Source organism: Balaenoptera musculus, chromosome 9 (genome assembly GCF_009873245.2).
Source record: "Balaenoptera musculus isolate JJ_BM4_2016_0621 chromosome 9, mBalMus1.pri.v3, whole genome shotgun sequence".
Taxonomy (NCBI): Eukaryota; Metazoa; Chordata; class Mammalia; order Artiodactyla; family Balaenopteridae; genus Balaenoptera; species Balaenoptera musculus.
In genome coordinates this window covers 13,500,622-13,527,282 of record NC_045793.1, presented here as the reverse complement: position 1 = coordinate 13,527,282, position 26,661 = coordinate 13,500,622, and the positions used below count along the sequence as shown (strand labels likewise).

The following is a 26,661-nucleotide window of genomic DNA, read 5'->3' as shown; positions in this document are numbered from 1 at the left end:
CAAAGAAGCTCAAGCTATCCACTTTGGGTGATTGCAGTCATTTGCAAACCAGTGATGCCAAATGGCTCCCCCTCCGCCAGGCTCACCAGAGAGCAGTTCAGCTGTGTGGGGAACCCCCGGATACCCCTCTTCTGGTAGACAAAGACCTTGATAAAGGCCCAGCAATTATGAAAACCTACAAACCTAAAATGAAAAGGCCAAGGCATGGGTGTCTTGACTGGGTGACTGTTTCTTTCAGGCAGTAGAGTGATTTTAGGGACGCTGTGAAGTAGGACAACATCCATCCGTTTCTCCTTACTGTCCTTCCGAGCTCCAGCCGCGCTCAGAAATGTGACTAGGGCTGCATTTCTATAAGTCCAGTAGGGACTGTGCCTCGAAATTCATGACTCGTGGGTAAGAGAAGGGCGACCACATAAGTTAGATACTATTCTAGGGAGGGAAAGTAGAATCAGTAAGCCAATGACTTAACATGATGCAAGCTTATAAGAAACCCTCAGTAAATAATAGCTATTACTATTATATGTAAATGGTAGTAAAGTGGTAGTTCGTATTACACGTGTACCCCAAGTGAAATCCATTCCAATAGGCAGAAGAGAGTCCATAATCTATCATGACCAAACGAGGGCATAAAGCCCATCTACCTACCCCGCTAAACGGCTTTTATAGTTTCCTGCAGGATTTCACTAGAACATCACAACTCTTCTCTTGACTTTTCTGTCTTACAGTCTTTCTTTCAAAATCCTAAGTGGGAATTCACAGACTACTTCCTGCCCTGGGGTATGTCTTGCCTTTTGGAAGGTGCATGTTTGAATATGTATTAGCACTTGATAATTACATTCAAAACAAAGACCTTTGGGGGAGGAGACACATTGTCAGGAGGGATAGGAAATAACATCCATGCTTGCCTAACGTAGAACCAGTGGCCAGGACTGATCACTCCAGCAACCCGGACAGCGGGGGTGGGGCTTCATTTCTGCCTTAAGAGTTGAAATAGACCTCAAAGCAGTTTCACCCTTGCCACCCAGTGGGACCTGCCTCTGTTATAGATTTGCACTTCGGAGGAAAATAGTAAGCAGCCCTGGCCCTGTAAACCCCAATCTGGTCAGTGAAGGCCATGCCAGAATGACCTATAACCTGCCCACCAAACACTCAACAAAGCCACACTGCTACATAGTCTCCAGGGCAGAGGCTATGACAGAGCAGACTCTGGAAAGAAATGGAAAGCGGGGGGAGGGTGGTCGGTGGTTTGGGAAGAACCAACTCTCGTCTCGGATGTCCCTGCCCACACTTGCCCTGAGCCACCTTCCATTCCCTGCTACCTGACTGGGGGTTAAAGTCCTTCTTCAGGAAGTAGAATCATCCAGCTAAAAGGGAGACTTACGGTTTTATCAGGGAGAACCAGTCGAGGACCAAAGGAGTCTTGGATTAGCCGTGTGACACTGGGAATGTTACTTAACTGCCTTTCATGTGTTGCTTCAATTTTCTCACCTATAACACAGGACTAATAATAGTACCCACTTGAGGCCTAGTAGTGAAAATTATAGTTCACTCATGTAAAAGGATTAGAACAATGCCTGCCATTGTTCTCAATAAATTTCTCGATGTTATTATTTTTACTACTGAGATGCTTCTTTTTTTAAACAACCACCTTCAGGGACACTTTGCTTTAAGCAGCCCCATACCACGACCACCAGCACCACGCAGACACACACGCTACGGGGTGATGAAGACGGAATTGCTCGAACAGATACTGTTTCTCTGGCTAATCACCACCCTACCCATTCATTCATTCATCCATTCATTCTCTATTGATAGCCTATTATGTTCCAGACACTGTTTAAGCACTTGGGCTGTAGTAGGGGATAGGATCAAGTCCTCATGAAGCTTACATTCTAGCTGGAGAAACAGACAAGAAGCAAGTATCATAAATACACGACCTGATGTCAGGGGATGAGAACTATGGAGAAAAATTAAGCTAGGAGGAAGATAGGGAGTTCTGGGGGGCATTATTGTAGATGAGGGGCCAGTGGGTGGGCACGGAGGCCTCTCAGAGGTGGTAACAGTGAACAGAGGCTTGAATGAAGGGAGGTGGTGAGCTATAGGAGGACTTGGGCAAGATCAGTCCCTGCAAAAAGAACAGCAAGCGCAGGGGACCTGGGATGAGAATGAGCCTGTTGGGTCTGAAGAAGTTGAGCAAGAAGAGGCTTGTGACAGGAGCAGAGTGAGATGGAGGTATTGCCCAAAGCTGGGTAGATTGTGTAGGGCCTTGGAGGCCATGGGCTGGGTTCGATTGATTCTGCCCTGCCCTCTCTCTGTTTCCACATTGCTCTGGGGTTCTCCCCTGGGCGATCACTTGATATTGTGTGACTTTTATCAGTGGTCTGGCTCCCTTCAGGGGTACCTATAGCTGGGGCTTCTTCAACCTGCCATGCCCAGTTCCAGTGAGTGAGGGCATGGTATCTATGCCTGGGGTGGCCAGGTCAGGGTAGGGGGACTGCCACGCGCCCCCTGAAGGTGTTGCATTGCCACACACCCGGTAGCGTGCTTCCGTTCCAGTCAAGACCAGCAACATAATTGGTGGGGCCCAGTGTAAAATGAAAACTTGGACTCCTAATTCAAACATTATTAAGAGTTTCAGGGTGACAACAGCAGAGCATTAACGTAAGCACACAGCTGCTCAGGTGGCATGCCCACAAAGCCGCCTCTGCCTCCAGAACTGTTCCACACCCAGACTCCCCGATCCCGGGGCACCACAGCCTTTTGCTACAGGGGCTCGCAGAGAGCTTGAGAACTCAGGTCTTCTCCCTATTTTGCATGCAGCTCTCCTTCTCCCTAACTCAGGCTGAGTCTACTGTGCTTAAAATCACCCCTCGTCTCTGATGACTGAATAATCACACAGAATGTGTGTTCCCCCGTGCCTCAGGTCAAAAGCTGGCTCCGCAAACATTGCCAGCACAACCCGCTAATAAGACTAGACTGAGTTCATTGCTTACTGCCATCAGGGAGAACAGCACCTTCCAAAACTGGCAGGATCTGAGAGGGGGAAGGTAAGCTTGGGATTTATTGAGAATTGGAAGCTTGGTTTAAGGCCTTTGTTTCTATGCCAGGTCTTTGATTAAGATTGGGTGAGAATACTGATAATGTCCAAGATCAATGGAAACAGCAGGGTTGAAGAAGTCTTAGAGCTCACACTGTCTACTGATGCTTTAAATGGAAGAGTTGATGGATCTCGCAGGAAGTTCCTGTAATGCAATCAAACCACTTGCGTGGGCAGGGCAGACCCAGAAGTGTAAAGGTGTAAAGGAGGGAATAGCAGAGTTAGGTTACTATAGATGGTAACGTGTGGTTATGGTTCAGCGTCTAGGCTGGGTGTGGGTGGATGATTTGGGGTCCACTCAGGATGAGTGATTTCTCCACAGCCTTGGTGCATTCCTGGCTGGCCTGTCTCCACCAGTACAGATGTGCTCAGACACAGTCGAGACTCAGGCTGGGACGCTGACACCTGAGGTCTCCTCCTGTCTTTCCTAGAAATACTAACATCGCTGCCCTAAGTTGGGACCTCTTGCTTCCAGACAGTGGGCTATCAGCAAGAATGGGATGGGGAAGGGCAGCCAGGAGAAGAGAGGGGGGCAGGGTAGCCAGAAGCCCATCTCCATTCTTGGAGTGGTTGTTGAGAAGGAACAGATTTCTCCAACAGCCTTTTCAGTGGAAACAGAAAGACCCAGAAGGTGGTGGTGACTCCACAGTGCTTGATTGCCATGGAAACTTAGGTAATTTCTAAAGCACCTTCAAAATCCTCCCTCCCTGTGGCTCTTCTAGGATGTCCTTACCGAGGTGAGCAAGCATCAGAGAAAAGGAACTTGTTAGGCAAGTTCTTGGCCTCTTGAAACAAGTCATACATCAAAGAAAAACGCTCATTCCTGAAGTAAATGCAGAGACCCCTCCGATGGGGCTTAAAAGCTGCTCCTGGGAAAAAATTAAGAGGGAGGAGCTGGTGTAAGTGAGGAGGAATTGCCTCTCTCCTGCCCTGGGTGCAGAGAGGAGACTGAGGCCGGGGAAAAGTGGCATCAGAAATAGGCACACCCAGGGAAGGGGAACAGGGGGTTCTGCTCTCAAGAGGCTCCTGTCACCCCCACTGCTTGGATGGCTGGGATGTGCTGTGTGTCCAGGGACTGAAGCCAGAGTACCCGACACCAAGGAAAATGGCCCAGACCAGACACAAGGGCCCCCTGCATAGACTGAGAGGATGCCACCAGCAGGCGAGTTGGGGTATGCGCACAGGCGCAGGGCCCCAGCTCCCCCTGGGGACCAGAGAGCTGACTTGGAGAGGCGGCCCAGATCAGAGAGCAGGGGTGAGGGGGGGTGGGCAGCCGGCCCCCACAGTGCACAGTCAAGCACACCCTGGGCCCAGGGCTGCCCCGCCCCCCCGCCCCTGGACCTCATTGTGGACGATGCCCCCTGTGGGCCGAGGTGGGGAGGAGCTTAGCAAGCCTGTACCGATTGCTGTGTGTGCCGTCTGGGGTCTGGTGGTGATGGCCTTGAAGGCCTAGGAGGTGCTGGTGGGGGAATGATTCTGGGGAGACCTTGAAGTATTACACTGGAGAGGGTTTATGAAGACAGCCCCAGAGGTATAAGTGAATTCTGCTCTAGTGGACATGCCTTTTCATCCCAACAGAACTTGGGCTTTTGGGACAGTTGGGGAATGACTTGCATTTTACCTCACGGTATAAAATAATTGGAGAATGAGTGCCTGTGTAGAGCTGTTCTCTCCCTGACATTCTAGAAGTCTCCTGATTTCAAATACACTTACCTCTTATTAGATCATGTCTCATTCCATGTGCCTTGACTTGGGGTTTGAAAACTACACTCACCCTATCTATAGAAGCCATCAGAACATCCAGGATGTCCAAGACGTGGCTGTGAGAGACAAGAGCCCATCCCCACGTTAGTGAACCATTAGAATCTGCCCAGTGCTTATAATTCATTCAATAAACAGCCAGTTAAGTACCGGCCAAGTACTAGGTAGTCGGAGGATAAAATAAAATAAAACTCATCGCTGCCTTGGTGTTGCCCACAATCTTAGAGGAGAGTCAGACACCTAGACCAATTAGCGTGATAAATGAGCCGCTTTCCTTTTAATGACTGACACCTTTAAAATGCAAAATATTAAAAACAAAAGAATTCTGTGTCATTTCAGCAGTAAGGAGGATGAGGGTGTCTTCAATCTACCTGTCTACATTCTTGGGGAAGGAAGGTGCTGGTCATCCAAAAAGGATTTTAAAAGGGTCAGTTATGATTTAGCTGACAATTTTTAGTTCACAGAGCTCCAAAGGGAGGGTAAGGTCTTATTTGACCTTCACACCCCCTGAAAAGGCAGGTGGAAGAGGCAGGCAGGAAGGTAAGAGCTCACTTTCTGAAGCATCCAATGCTGTGTCAATGGTAGATGCTCTTCAAATGGTATTTCCTTTCATCTTCCCAGCAGCCCTTAAGGTCGCCATTACCACCCTGATTTTGTGGATAATGAACTAGACCCAGAGAGCCATGAAACAAGCTTAGAGTCATGCAATTAATAAATGGTGGAACCTTAATCTGAGGCCTTCAGATTAACCCCCGACCCCTTTCTTCTCTGTTCCTAGAACCTGTGGGAGAAAAGAGAAAAGGGTACTGGGCAAGGCCACCTGGGATAAAGAAGGAGGCGTGAGAACTGAACCAGAAGGCAGATGCAGGCTTACCCACCAGCTTCCGTTAGTATTCGTAGGCCAGAGGGGTCCGCCTCTGCCCCCACCAGCAAGGGGCAGGTAGATGTCCCTTTGGGGCAGGACAGGACGAAGACAGGTAGAGAAGACACAGAGGGGCCACCTCTCCTACATTAGGTCTAGATGTGTGAAGATCAACCCTGGAGTCAGGTCTGAATCAAAGCTCTACAACCTTAGGCAAATGTAGCCTTTATATACCTCAGTTTCACCAGCTGTAAAATAGTACCTGCCTTGTAGGGTTGTCGTGGGAATTAAATAAGCCAAGATGTGTAACATGCTTAGCACCATGCCAGGCACAGAATGAGCACTTACTACATTTTCGTTCATGGGTGCTCGGTTTATCACTGGCTATTCCCTTCTTTGCAGTTCCTAGCTCTTGCTTAGAAAGTTTAAGTACCTTGCCCAAGGTCACATAGCTCCCAGATCAACTCAAATCTATTTAACTCTGAAGGCTGGGTTTTTAATCACCAGGCAGCACTATCTCCCAAATAATAATGAACTTGCTGACATATTTATGATCCTCAAGTAGCTCATGACCTGATAGGGTAAGAGACAACCCCACACAGACATGTCATCGTAGTAGACGAATGGCATTGTTCTTGGGGTGGCAGAAAACATGGGGCTGATTCTGTTCAAGGAATATTTCCTAGAGAAATGGGAAAATGAGGACCTTATCTTTCCACATGCTCTGAGACAAAAGACAAAGCTTGCGACTCGTGTAGCAAAAAGAATAATCCTTACTTATTACTTCTGTAGCTCGGCCACCAACCCACTTCGCCTCTTGAAGTCTGGATTCTGTTCCCACCATGTCACAGAAGCTGCTTGGAGACCTGCTTACTTCCGGCTGCTCACCTGTCACCTGTCCTTGAACCCTGTCTTCCTGAGCTCACTCAGATTTACCAATCTCCATCTTTTCTGAAACTCTCATCTCTTGTCTTCCATGATAATACACATGATTTCTGCTTTCCTCTGTGCCCTTCTGTTTTCTTTGCTCTTGTCTCCACCTGTAGATGTGGTCTTCAATACTCTTCTTTTGCCCTATAAACATGCCCCCCTTGTCAACAACACCTACCTTCACAGTGATCACTGTCTCTGCACAGATGAGTCTGGAACCTGTGCATGGAACGGTCTTTTCTGAGCTCCAGCCTCATGTTTTTCATTGTTCACTAGACATCTCCCCCTTCTGGAACCTCAAGCGTGCATTGAACTAGGCTTGTCCTTTCTCTACATGCATGTGCTGTATGTTTTTTGCATACATACCAAACACCTGGCTTACTCTGGACACCTGAGAAGTCAACTCCCATCCTTTCCCTTCCCCCAATGAAATGAGCTGCGTTTCTTGACTTCCTCAGCACGTGTGTCTGTCAGTTACCACTGGTTCGTTTTTCACTTTTCCAGTTTCATCCCACACCTTTCCATGAATTATCAACATCTGCCAGTATTCCTTTGCAATAATCTTTGGGGCCCATTCACTTGTTTCCAACCCCTGAGCACCACGTGGGCCTCTATTACTATTGTAGAGCCCCTAGTGGAACTCTCTGTCCCACCACTTAGTTGCTAACCTCTGAGCCTCTATTTTCTCATCTGTAAAATTGAGATGTTGCTATAAAGATGAAATAATACATAGGAAAAAACATCTAGCCGAGAATAAACATTCCCTAAGTATTCATTTCCCTGCTTTCCACTAAATTCCATCTTTGCACCATACCACCTTTCTAAAATACACTTATTACCATGTCATTTGTCTGATGAGAAACATTCTGTGGTTCCATATTGTCTGTAAAGGCCTATGTCCCTGGCCTGGAGCTTCATGTCGGCCACAGTCTTGTCTTCAGCCGTACATCCTGTGCTCCCTCCCCTTCAGACCGACCACCTGTCACTGGCTGCCACCATGCCACCATGCCACCTCTCTCCGCCTGCTGAAGGCCTGTGCTTTCCTCAAGGTTCAATTTATAGTCAGTGTCTTCCAGAAACCTTTCTGAATCAGCTTAACTAAAACCAGACTCTTCCTCTGGACTCAGACATCCCTTTGTAACATTTTGATGACACTTACCTCATTGTGAAGACCTTGGAGAGCAGAAATCTAGATCATTTCCTGTCTCCCCTCTGGGTCAAAGCCTCCGTGGTGGCAGGGGGCCTCCTTCTTGCTGACTTTCCCAGTTGTCAATTTGCTCTTTTTTATTTTTAAACCTTAATATGGGGATTTCCCCGATGGTCCACTGGTTAAGGCTTTGCAATTCCACCGCAGGGAATTTGATCACTGGTTGGGGAACTAAGATCCCACATGCCATGTGATGCGGCCAAAAAATTTTTTTAAAGATTAAAAAACAAAAAAACCTTAATATGGTTTCTGGTAACTTTGACTTATTGGACTTGGGTCGTCTCTGCTAAAGTAAGATCACTTAAAGTCATTACTTTCTTCCTCCAATGGTCTTTAAAGTATTTGGAGACAACCCTATTGCGCTTGTTAATTACTTGCTTTACAAACTAAATTCAACTCAGTAAACACCGAATGGGTGCCTACTGTGTGCTAGGCATTGTGCTAGCACCCAGGACACACATGGTCCCTGCCTTAAGGACACCCAGGCAGAGTGATCGGTGCTGTAACAGAGGGGACTGTGGGTGCAACAGAGAAAGGGAGCGTCTCTCTGCTGGGGACTCAGGAGCAGCCTCGCAGGGGAGCTAATGTTTGAGGCTAAAGGGAGAATTGAGTAAACTTGCCCGGTTCTTACTGTTGCCCCTTAAAGGGCTTTTAATGTTCATTTATCAAATGAAACTGCTCCTAGACTTGGAGTTGGCCACTCTTCAGAAGCAGCATGCCAAGTCCTTACTTATTCATTCTCGTTTAGGATTTCACATGTCATTAATACATATCCGTTTATATACATCTCTATGTAACTAAACTCTATTGTGAATGAGGCAAAAAATCCCTTTCATCTTTTTTTTTTCCCAAAACCCATCTTTAATATTTTACTTTATTTGCCAGTGATCCCTGATTTCAAATATTTTCCCCATGTACACTCACTTCATTTTTTTCTTTCTTTTTAATTTTTGAATTTTATTTTTTTATACAGCAGGTTCTTATTAGTCATCAATTTTATACACATGAGTGTATACATGTCAATCCCAATCGCCCAATTCATCACACCACCATTCCCACGCCCCCACGGCTTTCCCACCTTGGTGTCCATACGTTTGTTCTCTACATCTGTGTCTCTATTTCTGCCCTGCAAACTGGTTCATGTGTACCATTTTTCTAGGTTCCACATACATGAGTTACTATACGATATTTGTTTTTCTCTTTCTGATTTACTTCACTCTGTATGACAGTCTCTAGATCCATCCACGTCTCAACAAATGACCGAATTTCGTTCCTTTTTATGGCTGAGCAATATTCCATTGTATATATGTGCCACATCTTCTTTATCCATTCATCTGTCGCTGGGCATTTAGGTTGCTTCCATGACCTGGCTATTGTAAATAGTGCTGCAATGAACATTGGGGTGCATGTGTCTTTTTGAATTATGCTTTTCTCTGGGTCTATGTCCAGTAGTGGGACTGCTGGATCATATGGTAATTCTATTTTTAGTTTTTTAAGGAACCTCCATACTGTTCTCCATAGTGGCTGTATCAATTTACATTCCCACCAACAGTGCAAGAGGGTTCCCTTTTCTCCACACCCTCTCCAGCATTTGTGGTTTGTAGATTTTCTGATGATGCCCATTCTAACTGGTGTGAGGTGATACCTCATTGTAGTTTTGATTTGCATTTCTCTAATAATTAGTGATGTTGAGCAGTTTTTCATGTGCCTCTTGGCCATCTGTATGTCTTCTTTGGAGAAATGTCTATTTAAAGTCATTACTTTCTTCCTCCAATGGTCTTTAAAGTATTTGGAGACAACCCTATTGCACTTGTTAATTACTTGCTTTACAAACTAAATTCAACTCAGTAAACACCGAATGGGTGCCTACTGTGTGCTAGGCATTGTGCTAGCACCCAGGACACACATGGTCCCTGCCTTAAGGACACCCAGGCAGAGTGATCGGTGCTGTAACAGAGGGGAGGTAGGTTCCCTCTATACCCACTTTCTGGAGAGTTTTTATCATAAACAGGTGTTGAATTTTGTCAAAAGCTTTTTCTGCATCTATTGAGATGATCATATGGTTTTTATTCTTCAATTTATTAATATGGTGTATCACATTGATTGATTTGTGTATATTGAAGAATCCCTGCATCCCTGTGATAAATCCCACTTGATCATGGTGTATGATCCTTTTAATGTGTTGTTGGATTCTCTTTGCTAGTATTTTGTTGAGGATTTTTGCATCTATATTTATCAGTGATATTGGTCTGTAATTTTCTTTTTTTGGAGTATCTTTGTCTGGTTTTGGTATCAGGGTGATGGTGGCCTCATAGAATGAGTTTGGGGGTGTTCCTTCCTCTGCTATATTTTGGAAGAGTTTGAGAAGGATTGGTGTTAGCTCTTCTGTAAACGTTTCATAGAAGTCACCTGTGAAGCCATCTGGTCCTGGACTCTTGTTTGTTGGAAGATTTTTAATCACAGTTTCAATTTCATTACTTGTGATTGGTCTGTTCATATTTTCTATTTCTTCCTGGTTCAGTCTTGGAAGGTTATACCTTTCTAAGAATTTGTCCATTTCTTCCTGGTTGTCCATTTTATTGGCATAGAGTTGCTTGCAGTAGTCTCTTAGGATGCTTTGTATTTCTGTGGTGTCTGTTGTAACTTCTCCTTTTTCATTTCTGATTTTATTGATTTGAGTCCTCTCCCTCTTTTTCTTGATGAGTCTGGCTAATGGCTTATCAATTTTGTTTATCTTCTCAAAGAACCACCTTTTAGTTTTATTGATCTTTGCTATTGTCTTCCTTGTTTCTATTTCATTTATTTCTGCTCTGATCTTTATGATTTCTTTCCTTCTGCTAGCTTTGGGTTTTGTTTGTTCTTCTTTCTCTAGTTCCTTTAGGTGTAAGGTTAGATTGTTTATTTGAGATGTTTCTTGTTTCTTGAGGTAGGTTTGTATAGCTATAAACTTCCCTCTTAGAACTGCTTTTGCTGCATCCCATAGGTTTTGGATCGTCGTGTTTTCATTGTCATTTGTCTCTAGGTATTTTCTGATTTCCTCTTTGATTTCTTCAGTGATCTCTTGGTTCTTTAGTAACATATTGTTTAGCCTCCATGTGTTTGTGTTTTTTACGTTTTTTTCCCTGTAATTCATTTCTAATCTCATAGCGTTGTGGTCAGAAAATATGCTTGATATGATTTCAGTTTTCTTAAATTTACTGAGGCTTGATTTGTGACCCAAGATGTGATCTATCCTGGAGAATGTTCCATGTGTACTTGAGAAGAAAGTGTAATCTGCTGTTTTTGGATGGAATGTCCTATAAATATCAATTAAATCTATCTGGTCTATTGTGTCATTTAAAGCTTGTGTTTCCTTATTAATTTTCTGTTTGGATGATCTGTCCATTGGTGTAAGGGAGGTGTTAAAGTCCCCCACTATTACTGTGTTACTGTCGATTTCCTCTTTTATAGCTGTTAGCAGTTGCCTTATGTATTGAGGTGCTCCTGTGTTGGGTGCATATATATTTATAATTGTTATATCTTCTTCTTGGATTGATCCCTTGATCATTATGTAGTGTCCTTCCTTGTCTCTTGTAACAGTCTTTATTTTAAAGTCTATTTTATCTGATAGGAGCATTGCTACCCCAGCTTTCTTTTGATTTCCATTTGCATGGAATATCTTTTCCCATCCCCTCACTTTCAGTTTGTATGTGTCCCTAGGTCTGAAGTGGGTCTCTTGTAGATAGCACATATACGGGTCTTGTTTTTGTATCCATTCAGCAAGCCTGTGTCTTTTGGTTGGAGCATTTAATCCTTTCACGTTTAAGGTAATTATCGATTTGTATGTTCCTATGACCATTTTCTTAATTGTTTTGGGTTTGTTTTTGTAGGTCCTTTTCTTCTCTTGTGTTTCCCACTTAGAGAAGTTCCTTTAGCATTTGTTGTAGAGCTGGTTTGGTGGTGCTGAATTCTCTTAGCTTTTGCTTGTCTGTAAAGCTTTTGATTTCTCCACGGAATCTGAATGAGACCCTTGCCGGGTAGAATAATCTTGGTTGTAGGTTCTTCCCTTTCATCACTTTAAGTATATCATGCCACTCCCTTCTGGCTTGTAGAGTTTCTGCTGAGAAATCAGCTGTTAACCTTAAGGGAGTTCCCTTGTATGTTATTTGTCATTTTTCCCTTGCTGCTTTCAATAATTTTTCTTTGTCTTTAATTTTTGCCAATTTGATTACTATGTGTCTCGGCGTGTTTCTCATTGGGTTTATCCTGCCTGGGACTCTCTGCCTTTCCTGGACTTGGGTGGCTATTTCTTTCCCCATGTTAGAGAAATTTTCAACTATAATCTCTTCAAATATTTTCTTGGGTCCTTTCTCTCTCTCTTCTCCTTCTGGGACCCCTATAACGCGAATGTTGTTGCGTTTAATGTTGTCCCAGAGGTCTCTTAGGCTGTCTTCATTTCTTTTCATTGTTTTTTCTTTATTCTGTTCTGCAGCAGTGAATTCCACCATTCTGTCTTCCAGGCCACTTATCCGTTCTTCTGCCTCAGTTATTCTGCTATTGATTCCTTCTAGTGTAGTTTTCATTTCAGTTATTGTCTTGTTCGTCTCTGTTTGTTTGTTCTTTAATTCTTCTAGGTCTTTGTTAAACATTTCTTGCATCTTCTTGATCTTTGCCTCCATTGTTTTTCCGAGGTCCTGGATCATCTTCACTATCATTTTTCTGAATTCTTTTTCTGGAAGGTTGCCTGTCTCCACTTCATTTAGTTGTTTTTCTTGGGTTTTATCTTGTTCCTTCATCTGGTACATAGCCATCTGCCTTTTCATCTTGTCTATCTTTCTGTGAACGTGGTTTTTGTTCCACAGGCTGCAGGATTGTAGTTCTTCCTGTTTCTGCTGTCTGCCCTCTCCCCTTTCATCTTTAAAAAAAAAAAAATGCTTAAGCAGCTTTGTGTCAAGTTAAATATAAATTTAGTATGATATTTGACCCCATAATTTTGGCCCTGGGGAGGAAGAAATGCCAATAGCTGTGTCCTTCCTACTGCCCCCGTAACAAAACCTAAGAATCCCTTAAACATTCCACCACACTCCCAGGCTACAGTTTATTTTAAATGATAATTAATTAAAATATCCCTTCCAATTCAGCTCTCAACATTTTCAGACAAGTTCTACTGAAATCACATTTCCCGGAATCCTCTGGGTCACAGCTTTTTAGGGTCCCTGAGTTAGTACGGCCAAGGGAAATTGGATGGCATTCTGTCTTTATCTCAGCATTCCCTTCTAGGCCCATAAAGTAGGAAACTTCTCTCCTCTCTTTAGAAGGGTACCAACTCTACCTTATAAGGCCCTACTTCTAAAGGAGAGGAGGTGACTGACTTCTCTGATTGGTGAGGCCAGAGGAGGCCAAGCTTGGGGAGTCCAGCAACATGTGGATCTTCTGCCCGTGCTTTGCTCCTCCAGGTGGCCAGTATTCTCAGGGTCAAGGCTCAGGCCAGCATCAGGAGGCCAGGTTGGAGGCCTATTTCCCTTTCTTTTTCTGGCCCACCAGTGTGAGTCACTTCTGGGTGAGTGTATCTGCTCTGCAGACCCACACATTCCCTTGGGGAAACCATCCTAAAATGTCAGCCTTGGGGGGGAAGTATTACTGAGCTTGATTGTGGCCAGGGGCCAAGCCACAGTTGCCACACTTGCCTCAACGGTAAGAAAGCTGGTATTTCCCATCCTGTCTACCTCCTTTCTGGGACTCTCTTCTTATCAGAGTTTGAATTCAGAAAATGAAGAGGGGTGAATAATGATCATTCCCTAAATCTCCCAGACAAAAGTGAAGCTAAAAGCATTGCTAGGTAGAGGCCCACTAACGAGCCATTAGCAGTGTGGGGAGGAGCCCTCTGATGGGCTGCGGTCCGTAGCGGGCTCCTTTGGGTCGTCTGACCACCAGCTTACTCTGCCCACTGGGGTTGGTTTCTGGCCTCCTGGGAAGCTACAAACAGTCTTATTGAAAGAGAGTTAATGCTCTGATCTTGATTCCTTTCCTTCCTCGGCCACACCATCCTGCTCCTCATAGAAAACTCATGTCCCTCTACAGGAAGTCACCCTTTTACCCAACACAAATAGGAGTGAAGTTACGTACAGTTGTGATACGGTTTCCTAGTTCTCTGGAGAATTCAGCCACGAGATTTTATTAACTGAGCCTTGAGTCTGAGGGGCACCCAGAGCCTCCTCAGGACCACGTTTGATAACAATAGGGCCTCTTCTCCCAATCTCACCATCTAGTGGATAAATCTGATTTCAACGCCACTGTGTATAGGGCCCTATTGAGGAGGAAAAGAGCTTCTCTGCTTGCATTGTGTACAGTCCAGCTCCAGAGACAATACACATGCACGTGAAATAGCTGGAATGAGAGAAGACATAACAAGTGGCAAAAGCATGGATTTGAATCCTGGCTCCAGTACAGAGCAGCTGGTGATCTTGGGCAATTTACTTAACCTCTCTGTGTCTTTCCCCATCTAAATCTCATAAGGTTGCTTTGAGGATTCAAAGAACTACCATTTGTAAAGCATTTGGGACAATGCCTATCCTATTAAAAATAGTATATATAAGCATTTGATCCATATAAAGCTATATATGTGTTCAGTGACCCAGTGGTGAGGTGACAGCATGCCAGAATCACTTGGGTACAGGTTTTCATCTCAAAGAAAGGCCAGGCCAAGCTGACAAATGTGCCAGGCATATGGAAACATAAACCAAACCAGGTGGTAGACTCTCCTGATCTTCTGGCTACCACCCCAAGCGTCTTCCTCTGCTAATGAACATGGCATTGGCTTGGATCAGATAGGGCAGAAGCCAGAGAGATTTCTTACAGGAGCCAATTTCTTCCAGACACTTAAACAGCTGGGTCCCAATCCTTCCATGTTTCAAATCAGGGCAGTTTTGAGCTGAGCCTCATATGCACACTGATGGCAAGTAATGACATCTAATGGTCTCGTTCACCAGCCCTTCCGTGCATGTCAGGAGGTGAGAAGCAGTATCTTCTCTCCAGGCAGCTCATGTTTGACAGAATAAGTGACAGCAGGTCCTAGAACAATTCAGAGAGAATGGTACCTTTTTGTCCCAATACCTAGAGTCACAGGATCATTTAATTGGAAGGATCTTAGAGATCTGGTCCTACCCCCTGTATTTTATGGTTGATCATAGCCAAGAGAGGTGAGGTGGTTTATCCACTTAATGGGAAAGAATGGGACCAGAACCTGGATTTTCTGATTCTTGGTGGAAGTTGTCTTTCCACTAAGCCACATCCCCATCAGTAGCAGCTCTCCTCCCAGGAAGCTGGTGCAGGCTGACTTGGTGGACCTCTGGGCGGGCCACGAGAGCCTTATGATGACCAAGACAGGAATTCAAACATAATGATAGATTTACTTGTATTGGGCTTCATGCTGGCTTTGGGAGGTGGGGGTGGCATTGGTGATGTGGCTTTCTCTGCAAAATCCTTGTATCCACTTAGGAAGATGAATGTTAGACCAACCAGAGAGCTGTAGTATCTGAGATGGTCTGCAGGAGGTTTTGCATGACTTCAAGCATTGTCCCTAGCAGGAAGCCCAGGGCAAGATTGCCCTCTGCCCTAAAGGTTCTCAGTGTTTTCTCCATGGACCCTTGTTGTCTACCAGAAAGTGCTGGCCTAGAAAGAGGAGGAGAGAAAAGAGAAGCAGGGGCAGGAATATGGCATGCTCTAAGTGGCCTTACACTTGGAAGCTCACTATTCACAGCTTGAGAATGTTCCTTTCTGCACAGCTGTAGGTGCCACTCTTAGTCTAGTTAAGACGCCAGTTGGATCCACTAACTCTCAGCCCTGAACCAAGGCCCAGATGGATAGAAAACTGCAAAAATTCGCATTGAGAAAAATGTGATGCTGCACTCTTGATTCATTTCCTCTCTAGAACTCTCTTTCCTGCCCTATTTGGAAAGCTCTTAGCTCACCACAGACCACCAGGCTCAGATGTTCCCAACTTTTCATTCCCTGAAGCATGAAATATCCAAGGCCAGGTGGGCAAGAGTGGAGTGGGCCAGTGGTTGCTTCCCCTGGGGGATATTGTTTTTTAATGGGGCCAGTGGAAGCAAGTGTGATGTGTAGTTCTCAGATGTTTCCACAATCAAATAGTTTGAGGCTTTACAGCGAAATCAAATATTTGCTCTGTTCCTTATACTTTGGGACCTTCAGCAAATTATTTAATTTGGGATTATGATGTGAATTATATAATTTATATGATGTGTGTATATATATATATTAATGCATATACATATATGATTTACATAAATATATGTAATCTCACAGCAACCTCAAGAGATACAGAAGATTCATAAACTGAGGCTTGGCTTGAGTCAGCTGCCTCTGCCTGAATTAACCCTTGTGATCACAGAATGGCTTCCCCGGGAGAAACAATGGGGGTGGTGTTTTAACAAAAGAAGAAAGAAGGGAAAGTGTACTGTGTAGACTCAAAACAAAACAAAACAAAAAAATAGCTCTCACAGTCCACTAGGCAATAGGTGTTTAATAAATGAATTTTATAATAATTTAATAAATGGGATAGCTGTAAATGTTGCCTCTACATTCCAGGGGAACCACGGTCAGAGCCTCTACAGCACTTATAAAAGGTCCCCAACTCATGTCACCTAGCTATTCCCAACCCTTCTCTTAGGGCTGCTTCCTTTTACCCATCCTTTTACCCATTCCTTTTGAGCCACGGGCTTCTTTGCAAATCCAGCGATGTCATGATGTAACTAACCCCCACTGGATGCTGAAACCTGAGCCCAAAGATAAGTTCGCTTACCAAGGAGGGTCTCAGAAGTGTATTTTGAGATCTTCCAAATTCCGTGGTTGGAGTGCCAGCAAAGCCCACAGAACGAAGGGTCCTGAGTGAGCACTGTCTCTGGTCTCCGCTGAGAGCAAGTGCTTCCTGGTTTGGCACTTGCCCTGCGACGGGGCCGGGAGAGAATGGAGCGGGTGATGGAGGTGAAAAGCAGCAAGCACAATTTTTCTTGTCTTCCAGAACAATTTTTCTTCTCCCTCACTTAAAGCTTTCCATTTCTAACATCATACCTTACATATAGAAAGCAATTTTAACTTCTCTAAGCCTTTTCACATTTATTATTATCGCTCTTCAAAATAATCCTGCAGAGAGGGTATTATTCTGATGCTGAATTTCCCTAAAAATAAAAATGCTTCCTGAAATCCAGGGTACCCATTGAAACGCAAGGTCGATAGGCATGTACCTGTGTGGGCACACGCGTGCACGCACACACAGGTACACGCACACGCACGCACACAAAAACACCTCAGCAACCGCAAAACGATTTAGGAGAAAGGAGGGTGGGAGGGCCAGCCGGGATATCGCCTTCATTCCCTTCTGGGTTTCAAAGCCCATATTTTCATTTAAAAGCTCCATAGCCCAGAAATCCATTTCCTCCAGTGATATGGATTTACTGGGCAGTGCTGTATCTAATACGAAAGGAGACACCACTACCGTAACCAATTCTGGAGAAAGTTACAGTCTAGCTGAACACAAACTAAAACAGAGAACAAGAGAAGGTTCCTATAGCTAATTGTCAGATTGCCTGTTCCAGACCAGAAAAGTTTTAGGGCTTCTGAAAAAAATGTGGATTTATCTGGTGCTGGGCATACTCAGAGAAGACTTCTTGGGCCATTCGGGGCTTGGACTGGGCCATAAAGGATAACTGCCAGGATAGCGGCAGGGGCTCTGTGCAGACTGGGTAAAGGAAGGAAATGGCAGAGTCCAGTCAAAGAGACTGGACAGTGGCGCTTTGACCTTAGTAAATTCCCATCACAACCTTTGAACCCACTGATGCTCTCTTCCATTGGCTTAGCCCTATAGGTGTTTCCCCGAGTTTGAAAAGGCTCAGTCTTGGATGTAGAGATCACCTGGGCCAGTGATCTTGTGATCAAATCTAACATACACCCAGAAGAATAAGTGTCGTGATGGGGATTGAGGGCGAGTAAGCGTAGATGCGTCGATGAGATGGAGAAAAAGCCACACGACGCCCAGCAGCTATTGTTTTGTACAGCTGTGTTTAGATGCCTGTTTTAGTTACAGGTAGCCATAAAGTCTGGAAACATAGCCTTATTTTTTCATGTATTGTAACGTTCTGTTAATAAGCCAGTTATTATATATTCACCTGTTGTATCAGATTGCAGTGGCTGCCAAAACAAAATACGACACACTGGGTGGCTTAAACAAGAGAAATTCATTTTTTCACAGTTCTGGAGGCTGGAAGTCCAAGATCAAGGTGTCATCAGGGTTGCTTCCTCTGAGGCCTGTCTCGCAGCCTTGCAGGTGGTCTCCCTCTTGCTGCCTTTTCATGTGGTCCTCCCTCTGTGCACGCAGCTGTCTCATATCTCTTTGTGTGTCCTAATCTCTTCCTACAAAGACACCAGTCACGTTGGATTAGGGCCCATCCTAAGAGCCTCATTTTCACTTAATTAGCTGTTTAACAGCCCTATCTGCAAATACAGTCACATTCTGAAATATTGGGGGGATTAGGGCTTCAGTATAGGAATTTTATGAGGACACAATTCAGTCCATGACACCCATGTTTCCAGGTTTGGTGGCTACCCTGGAGATATGGAAAACCAAGGGATGAGACTCCGTGTTCTGTGATAGGAACGCGGAGGCTTTTTCTTTAGAGTCAATGCCAACCTATTTGAACCAGCGAGTCCCTTTCGTCGCTTGAGCTGAGGATGTGGCATTACTGTGGCATAATCATGCCCGGACGTAGACCAGCCTTGCAGTGTGCAGACACAGACTCGGGGATACAAAAGCCGCTTGCCTTGCGGGTGAGGTGGCATTCATGCAATGACTGCCTAGAGCATCTGCAGAGTTTGCAGAATGATGGATGGTTTTGTCTTAACTCAGGGCCCCATCCCCTGCAGTGTGTTCTCCCCCAGAGCCTGTCACCACCCCCTGCCTCATCCCAGTGAACCCCTAAGGCACCTTGGCTGTGAAGCCCCATGTGACCTGCCTGCCGGCTGCCGCTGATGCAGTGGTGTATAATTCAACAGTAATTTATATTCCATGCAGGTCTGAGCAAAGCTATAAAGTGCTATCAAGAGCTAAATGCTGCTGAGGCATTTAATCTAAGCAAAGGAAGGGTTTGTATACATCAGCTTCCTGGGATGCATACCACTGTTAAAGGAGGAGGGATCCTTTTTCTGTTTGCCGATTTGCTTCTTTACGGTTTTAAAGCTCAGAGGAGGCGGAAGGGAGAGAGTCTTAGAGAGGATTGGGCTGCTTCCTGACCTCCCTGACACACACGTCCGCGAGGGCACTTCTGCAGAGACAGCTTTGCAGCGACCTGTGGGGCTGGGGTCAGGACAGAGGCCCTCTGGCCACCATAGCAACAAGGCAGCACGTGAGGGTCAGGGATAAGCAGGCGTCACTCCTTATTCCCAAGAGCAGAAAATGTCACACAGATGGATCTCTGGCCCTGGAAAGCTGCAGAAATTATACTCCAGTGAAGTTTTGGGTACAACTTGGTCACAGAAAGAATAGCTATTTGGGAAAATGCCTCTGCACACAATATGTGACCGCCCTGGATTCCTGTGAGAACCTTCTTGAGGCCCTCGGTTTCCTAGGCAATGGCTTCTTGAATTAGTAAAGAGCACTTCGCTGCCTTGCCTGAGACCACGGTTTTGACGCTGTTTCTCCACGGGGTCCGTGGCTGTGGTTTTACTGTGTGGCTCCTCCAACAGTCCCTGAAAGAAGTGGAGACGCGTTCTCCCCTCCCCTCCTGTGGATGCTGAAGCAGCGGCCACGTAGGAGGCCCCATCTCGCCCGCCTTACGTACCTGCAGTCACTGCTCGGAAGTGGGCTCAGCAGAGGTTGATGCCAAAACTCTGAATATCAGCGCAAAAATATCTTGGTAATCAACCTACCAGGTGGTACTGGGATAGAACCATTTGGGGTTGCAGATTAAGTGCTCCCTGGTGACACTTCAAGGTTGCAGAAGAATTAACTGCCCCAAAACAATGCTCTCCTGGCCTGGCATTTCTTAACATGGAAACATACCCAGGGATCCAAGTTTCTGTGCTTCCGCTGGGTTAAGGCTTTAGGTTTTCTGTAACTTACAAGCGAGGATTAATTTTTGTAGTCCTTGCAGGATCACCCATTGGCCCCAGAGTGCAGGGCAGGAGGGAACGTGTAGGAAGGGTGACCAATGTGTACTACTTAGCCCAGGTCTTTCTAGTTTTAGGACCAAAAGTCACACTTACTAGGGACACACCCTCTACCCTCACCAACTCCCAGGCAAACTGGGATGGTTGATCACCCTTCTAGGGAAGCAAGACTTAGAAAGAAAAAAAAGTCAGAAACTGAAGGGAATTGGGGATTATGGGGGAAGCACTGGAAATCCTGTGTGTGGCCAGGGAGTACCTCAAACGTACCGTGTCCCTGGGGATTGGGACGCAGAATTACATAATATGTGATACCACATACTATCACATAATCCTATGAATCACTCATGTTCTGGTGGTAGTTCAAATCAGAGGAGAGGGTGAAGTGGCCAGAAAGAGCATGGAATGTGGGTTCAGAGGAGGAATGGAAGCCCCAAGTCTGAAAAGACAAAGGAGGAGACAGACAGGGACATCTAGGGAGGGGGGGAACCAAGCCTGGATCAAGGGGCAGCTTGGAAACTCAGGGAAGAGATATCCATCCAAGCAGGAGGAAGTTGTCAAACAGCCAAGAAACTAAAAGTGGGGAGAAAACTAGAATCTAATATTCAGCAACCAGAGAAACATTAATTAGAGATGGCAGCAACGCGAGGAGGTGGGTGAAGATGCTGTATTTGGTGCTGGGACAAGAAGTCGGCCGGCTGGGCATGGAAACTCTTTTCTCTGTCTCGCCCTCACTCAAGCCTCAGCGGTGCCTGGAGTGGAGGGGTGGGGGGCGGCCGGCGGGCATGCGGCCAGGGATCCCAGAACACCACACAGCCCTCGCCCCTTCCAGCTGGGCGCTGACGGGACACGCAGACACCGGTGACTGGGGCTGGACCATGGGTTGCCAGGTGACATCATGGGTTTGATTCCTTAAAGAACTCCAGGTGGGGATGGTCATCCAAGGAAGCAGGTGCTGTGTTTGAATCAAAAGGAAGCATCTATGTTTGCAGAGTTCGTTACACTCCTTGGCCATGCCTTCCCGCTCACAGGTGGAGTTTGCAAATAGGGACACCAGAGGGGTCTGGAGGACACTGGTCCCTCTATGCCAGTGGATCTTGTTAGCACCGGCTCTTGGGCTGCGGGCACATGGGGTGGTGTGGTCTCATCTAACTGGACTTCCTGAGCTCTGAGTCCAAATGTGTGCGAGTCCTGGCACGGAAAGGGTAATTAGATGTCATTTCTCCTTCCAGCCCGCTGCAACTGACTAGTTGGGGCTGGCTGCCGGGAGGGCTGGGCTGAGTAGGAGTCTGAGGCCCCTTCCAGGACCAGCAGGAATGAGGGTTGAGATTGATTAGCTATTTCTGCCAAAGGCATGGACTTGAAACTAATAGAAGAGCCATTGCACTTTGCTGTCCAAAGCTTTACAGTTCCTATAATGACATGCCTTATGGTCCCCTTGTGAATGGACAAGGCTGGTGCTTTTCAAAAATGTTTAGATCAAATGAAATTTCACGTGGAAACAGATCAAAGCAGGGCTGTTCTGGCCAAAGAGAGGAGAGAGGGCTGGGAGTCTCTTTTACTCCCTCTTCCTTTCCCAGTGGCAGCTCCTGAGGCACCTCCATCGAACAGGGTTTGAAAACCACTGGAGGAGGGACTACTTTAGGAGAGGGTCAGGAAGGATCTCTCTGAGAGGATGGCATTTGAGTTGAGATCCCAGAAGATCTCAAGAAGAAGGCCCTTCTTCTTAGCTAGAGTACAGGGAGTATGGGGGTCAAGCTGAGAAATGAGGCCAGATAGGTAGGAAGCGTCCACTCAGGTAAGGCCATACAGGCAGGGTAAGGAAGGTGGGATTTAAATTTTTTTTAATATCACTGGAAGAAGAAGGCAGGGAACCAATGATCTGTTACAGAGGTTCTGTGGGAGATGATGGAAGCCTGACCAGGATGGCAGCAGTGAGCATTTCGGAAGTTAGAGGCACGATGGGAGTGTGGGATGTGGACATGCCTTCTCGACTCAGGCTTAGAGACCTAGGACACTGGGGCACTGGGGTTGAAGGAGGGATGCTCTCCAGGCCAGGTGCGGACCCCCTTCTCTTTATTGCCTGCGGACACCCTGTTCATTTTTCAAGACACTGCTTCCTCTGGGAAACCCTCCCTGGCCCGGCATAGTTGTCTCTTACCATTTACTTCTGGGTATTAGCCCTTCTTTTCCTAAACATGGCTAAATATAGGAGCCACCTTATAGTTGTCTGCTCCAGCTCCCCGATTTTACAGATGAGGGGACCAAAGATTCAGAGCTGATACTAAACTCGGGTCTCTTAATCCCCAGTTTGGTGCTATTTTCACTTCATCCTCAGCTTTTCATTTATGTCTCTCTCATATCCCCAGCAAGATTATAAGATTTTTTTTCATCTTTTAATTTTAGATTTTATTAAAAATTCTTAAGAACAGTGATCCTATCTTATTCTCCTTTTTATCCCCCTAACATCTAGCATAATGCTTGGCACAAACATAGAAGTTCAACAGATATTTGCTGATTGGCTGATGGGTACACCATGGAGCCTGCGGCCGCAGGAATGTCCCCTTCCGTCTGCCCCATTGCAGTTAACCTGCCTCCCCAGACCTGACATCACTTAGGTCTGACAGCCGCGCTGCTGCTGTTCCTACTTGCCTAGCCAGTGTTACAGCCAGTTCTGGCCACACAGCAGAGCCTTGCTCCAAAGGGAAGGGCTTGGGCAGTTCTTTTCACTGAATTGCTAGCTGTGACTACAGTTAGTCTTGGAGGCTGATTGGAATTAGGCTCAAACCCCAAGCCATGGGGGGGAATTATTGAGAAGATGTGACCGTGCATTATTACGTTTGCCTTTCTTGGATCCTCCCTCACCAGTCGATAAGTGCTCCCGAGCAATAAAATGACCCAGGCCACGGCCTGTTCCTTGAGGGGAGAGGAGAGCCTCATACCTGCCCAAAGGACCACTGTACTTCTGGGTGAATGGAAAGAGGCTGCAGTCCCCCGTGCTGTAATATCTATTACCGCCCTTTAATTGAGGATGCTTTCTAGCAGAGACATTTAGAATCTCTATTAGTTCCTCAGGGAACCCCTCAGAGTTGTTGGTGGTAGGGGGAGTTCTGCACCCCACCCTTCCCAGTTGGTCACCAATCCACAGGTCTGAGACTTGGGCTCATCACCTGAGACACAAAGCTGGGTCAGGTAGGGTCCTTGCGCGCCTGTGCCCCTCATCCCCCCACGCTCTGGTACTCCTGCCGTGTGTATTTCCCGTTATGAATGCACGTTTCCAAACTTGAATTTATAAGTGCAGAAGTACATAAAAATATCAATCCTTGCTCCGAACGGAAAACAGCCGTGTCCATGGTAGCTGACGGAAGCTGCTCCAACTCTTCCCTCTTTGTCACACCGGGCTTTCCTGACGTGTTGCACAGATGACCTGCATAACGGGCCATCTTAAGTGAGAGCCCTCAAAGTTTTTTCCCATCTATGGGAATATTGACGGGAGCTAACAAACCACAGAAATCTTTAGAGGTTCCAAAGTCACAGAACAACTGACAGGAAGTGAAGGCAGGAAGATATCCCAACTAACCCTATTAACATGACAACAAGATGTATGTTATCAACAAGCTGGGCCATTTCCAATTGGTAGGTAATTAAGTCCATATGGTAATTAAGTAATTAGGTCTTCATTTATCAACCACATCTTTGTGTCCTGTCTGCTCTGCTTGCAGAACACCCTTAAAATAGTGTCTATCAAGCTTTTTCAGCTACTGGCAACTTGGGAAGATCAAAACTTCCTTGAGACCGACCTTCTCTCCCGGAACAAATCACTGCACTTAATCAGGAAGACTGTACACAATTTGATGAGAAGAAATGTCTCCATTTTTAAAAGTATCCTATGTGGATACAGTTTATAGAGAGCCCTTGGGTGACCTCAGTCACATCCAGAGCTTCAGTTTATAAGATGATGACTCGGTCCACATCTCTAGCTCAGAAATTACCACCAGGCTCCAGACCCACGGTGCCAAGTGCCTTAACATCCCAAGGGCAGCTCAGATTTGAACTCAGCACGCATGCACACATGTGCGCTCTCTCTCTCCCTCTTCCTGTCCTAAATCTAAATTTTAGTAAATGACGTCATTGCACACTCAGGTTTCTAAACCAGAAATTGAAAGCGTACTTGAGGCCCAAGCAGGCCAGCTCTGGTTTGTTGGAGTTTGGATTCTTTGGAACTGGTGTCAAAACGAAGCTTTCTTCAATTCTGGCACTCCCAAGCCATCACGCTGTCCTCGGCTGGGGTCCCACAGGCTGCCTCCTTCCCTCTGGCCCCCCTCTGCTTCTTCCCTCACCTGAATCTGTGCCTCAAGGTTATACAAAGAACCTCTGCCCTAACACAGGGTGTCACCAGGCCAATCAACAGAAATCATCTGAGGAACTTTTAAAAAGGAAAGATTCCCATCCTCTCCCCAAGATTCTGATTCAGAAAGTCTGGGATGAGACATAATCCACCCTGGGTACCATCTTAGAATTCCGTCTGAACCCCAGGGCACAGCAGGAGAGACTCGGGGTGCTTTGTAACCCCCCCCACTGTTTTCCCAGGTAATGATGGTGCCATATCTGTTTGTACACGATGACTGTCGCTGCACGCGTGTGCACAAGCATGTACACGAACACACAAACACACACACATGCACACATACGTACACCTACATGCTTCCCACCCAATTTTATTTATGCGGCACCTGTGCCCAGGTCACCCCTGACTCACTGCTTTCCATTGCCTCTACCAGCCATCATTCACTAAACAGTCATTCAGTCCTGCCCTGCTCCCTCCTCGCCAGACCCCTCCTTCCTTCTCCCCTTGACTACAGCTCCTAACTGGTCTCCCTGCCTCTGGACCGCCCTCTGCTCTGCTTCTGACTTAGTGGTCTTTGGAAACACAGATCACAGCCACTGAAGTGCCTGGACCCCTGCAGTACTATCGACCCCACCCAGCCTTTACCAAACTTTACTTCTTCAGGCCATTGTTCTTCTATCTGCAGTGACAGAGGAAACATTAGACACAGCAAATATCCAGAAAAGCTCTTAAACTCATTTTAGGTACATCAAATATCTATTGGCTAAAAGTGGACTTATAATTCTATTTGATTACATTGTATCTCTTGTAGCAGCCTTCTCATTGGGGGTTAATTTGAGCAATGGTTTTTTTTAAAGGAGCGTCATTGAATAAGTTTGTGAAATACCTCATAAGACTAGGCTGGACAAGTTAACTTATGTTACTGTGGATTATGAATCTTAGTGGGTGAGAAGTGACGTGCAGAGTTTCCCAGAGTTATTGCCTCTGCTGCCACGTCGTAAAGGAGTTATCTCCTAGGCTTAGTGTTCCACAGAAAACGCTGGGAAACGTTGTCTTACGGGACAAGGCTTCCAGGATTTGGATGACTGGTTGGTAAATGGATTAAAGGAAAACCCAATATCGTATGAGACATTGTGTATGGAAAAGAAAAGAATAAAAATGTTTTTCTCTTTAAAGAAGTAGCAGTGGGGGGTGTTTTCTGCGTCTCCAAGGAAAGACAGTGAATTTTAAAGGCTTTCGAGAAATGAGCCAGATACTCTCCTGCTTCACTGCACCCTACACAAACTGTCATGTGATATATTTTTAGTATTTTCCCAAAGGAGAGACTCCCCGAGTTTATGCAAGACTGGGCAGTTATTGGAGCATGAGGGAGCCTTGATACTATTCCCCTCTCCGTGAATATTTCCAAATATTGATCTCGTTGGCAGGTTACTCTTACCTGGATCTCCTCATTGTTCCTACTCAAGAAAATCGAAAATGTAGTAAACCTCACTTCTCTCTTTCTCTCTCCCTCTCCTCTTCCCTTTCCTTCTCTGTTACCCCACCCCTGTTTCTTCCCTTCTCCTCCAGGAACTTTCTGCATCATTTCACTGTGCACCTGTGTGGCCGGGATCAACTTTGAGCTGTCACGCTACCCACGCTACCTGTATGGACTCCCCGACGACATCAGCCATGGCTACGGATGGTCCATGTTCTGTGCTTGGGGGGGCCTGGGCCTCACGCTAATCTCGGGATTCTTCTGTACCTTGGCCCCTTCTGTCCAACCTGTCCCGAGGACCAACTGCCCCAAATCCAGACCCGAGAATGGGACAGTGTGCTAAAAAAACAAACCCATACATATATATATATATATATATATAAATATATATAAATATATATATAATATACATATATACAACAAAACTCAATCACGATGATGCCAGTGCCGAGGCAGAGTGGAGCTGGCTCAGGCACCTGCATCTCGTCGGACTTTGTGTTGCCTCATCACCGAGATGGGGAAGGCGTTCCCATCACGTGGCTCTTCCATCAGTTCTTAACTTTTGGCTCCGTGGTTTCTTGAAGACATCACCACTCGAGATAGTCCCGATTGCCGTCACTCACGAGGATGGGGTGGTGGGCTGGGAAGGGACGGTGCCCGTGGTCTGGGGTGGCACGGGTGTAGACAAGGAAGTGCCCTCCGCTGGGCTGGCAGGAGGGGACAATACCCCAACACCGATCATATCAGAGAAACAATGCCCTTAGTTCATAGAATGTAACCAGATCTTTGAGGCCATTTCCAGAACCATTTTCTTCTCCTGCCC

At 46.0% G+C, this 26,661-nt stretch overlaps 1 protein-coding gene across 1 annotated transcript in view; it reads left to right on the top strand.

Moving 5' to 3' along the window:
* TMEM178B (transmembrane protein 178B) overlaps positions 1-26,181 on the top strand; it is a 354,285-nt gene extending 328,104 nt beyond the window's left edge. Inside the window, exon 4 of the mRNA XM_036863703.1 lies at positions 25,931-26,181. Within this exon, the coding sequence (XP_036719598.1) occupies positions 25,931-26,181 (251 nt within the window). The remainder of the gene's footprint in view (positions 1-25,930) is intronic.
* The last annotated feature ends 480 nt before the right edge of the window (positions 26,182-26,661 follow it).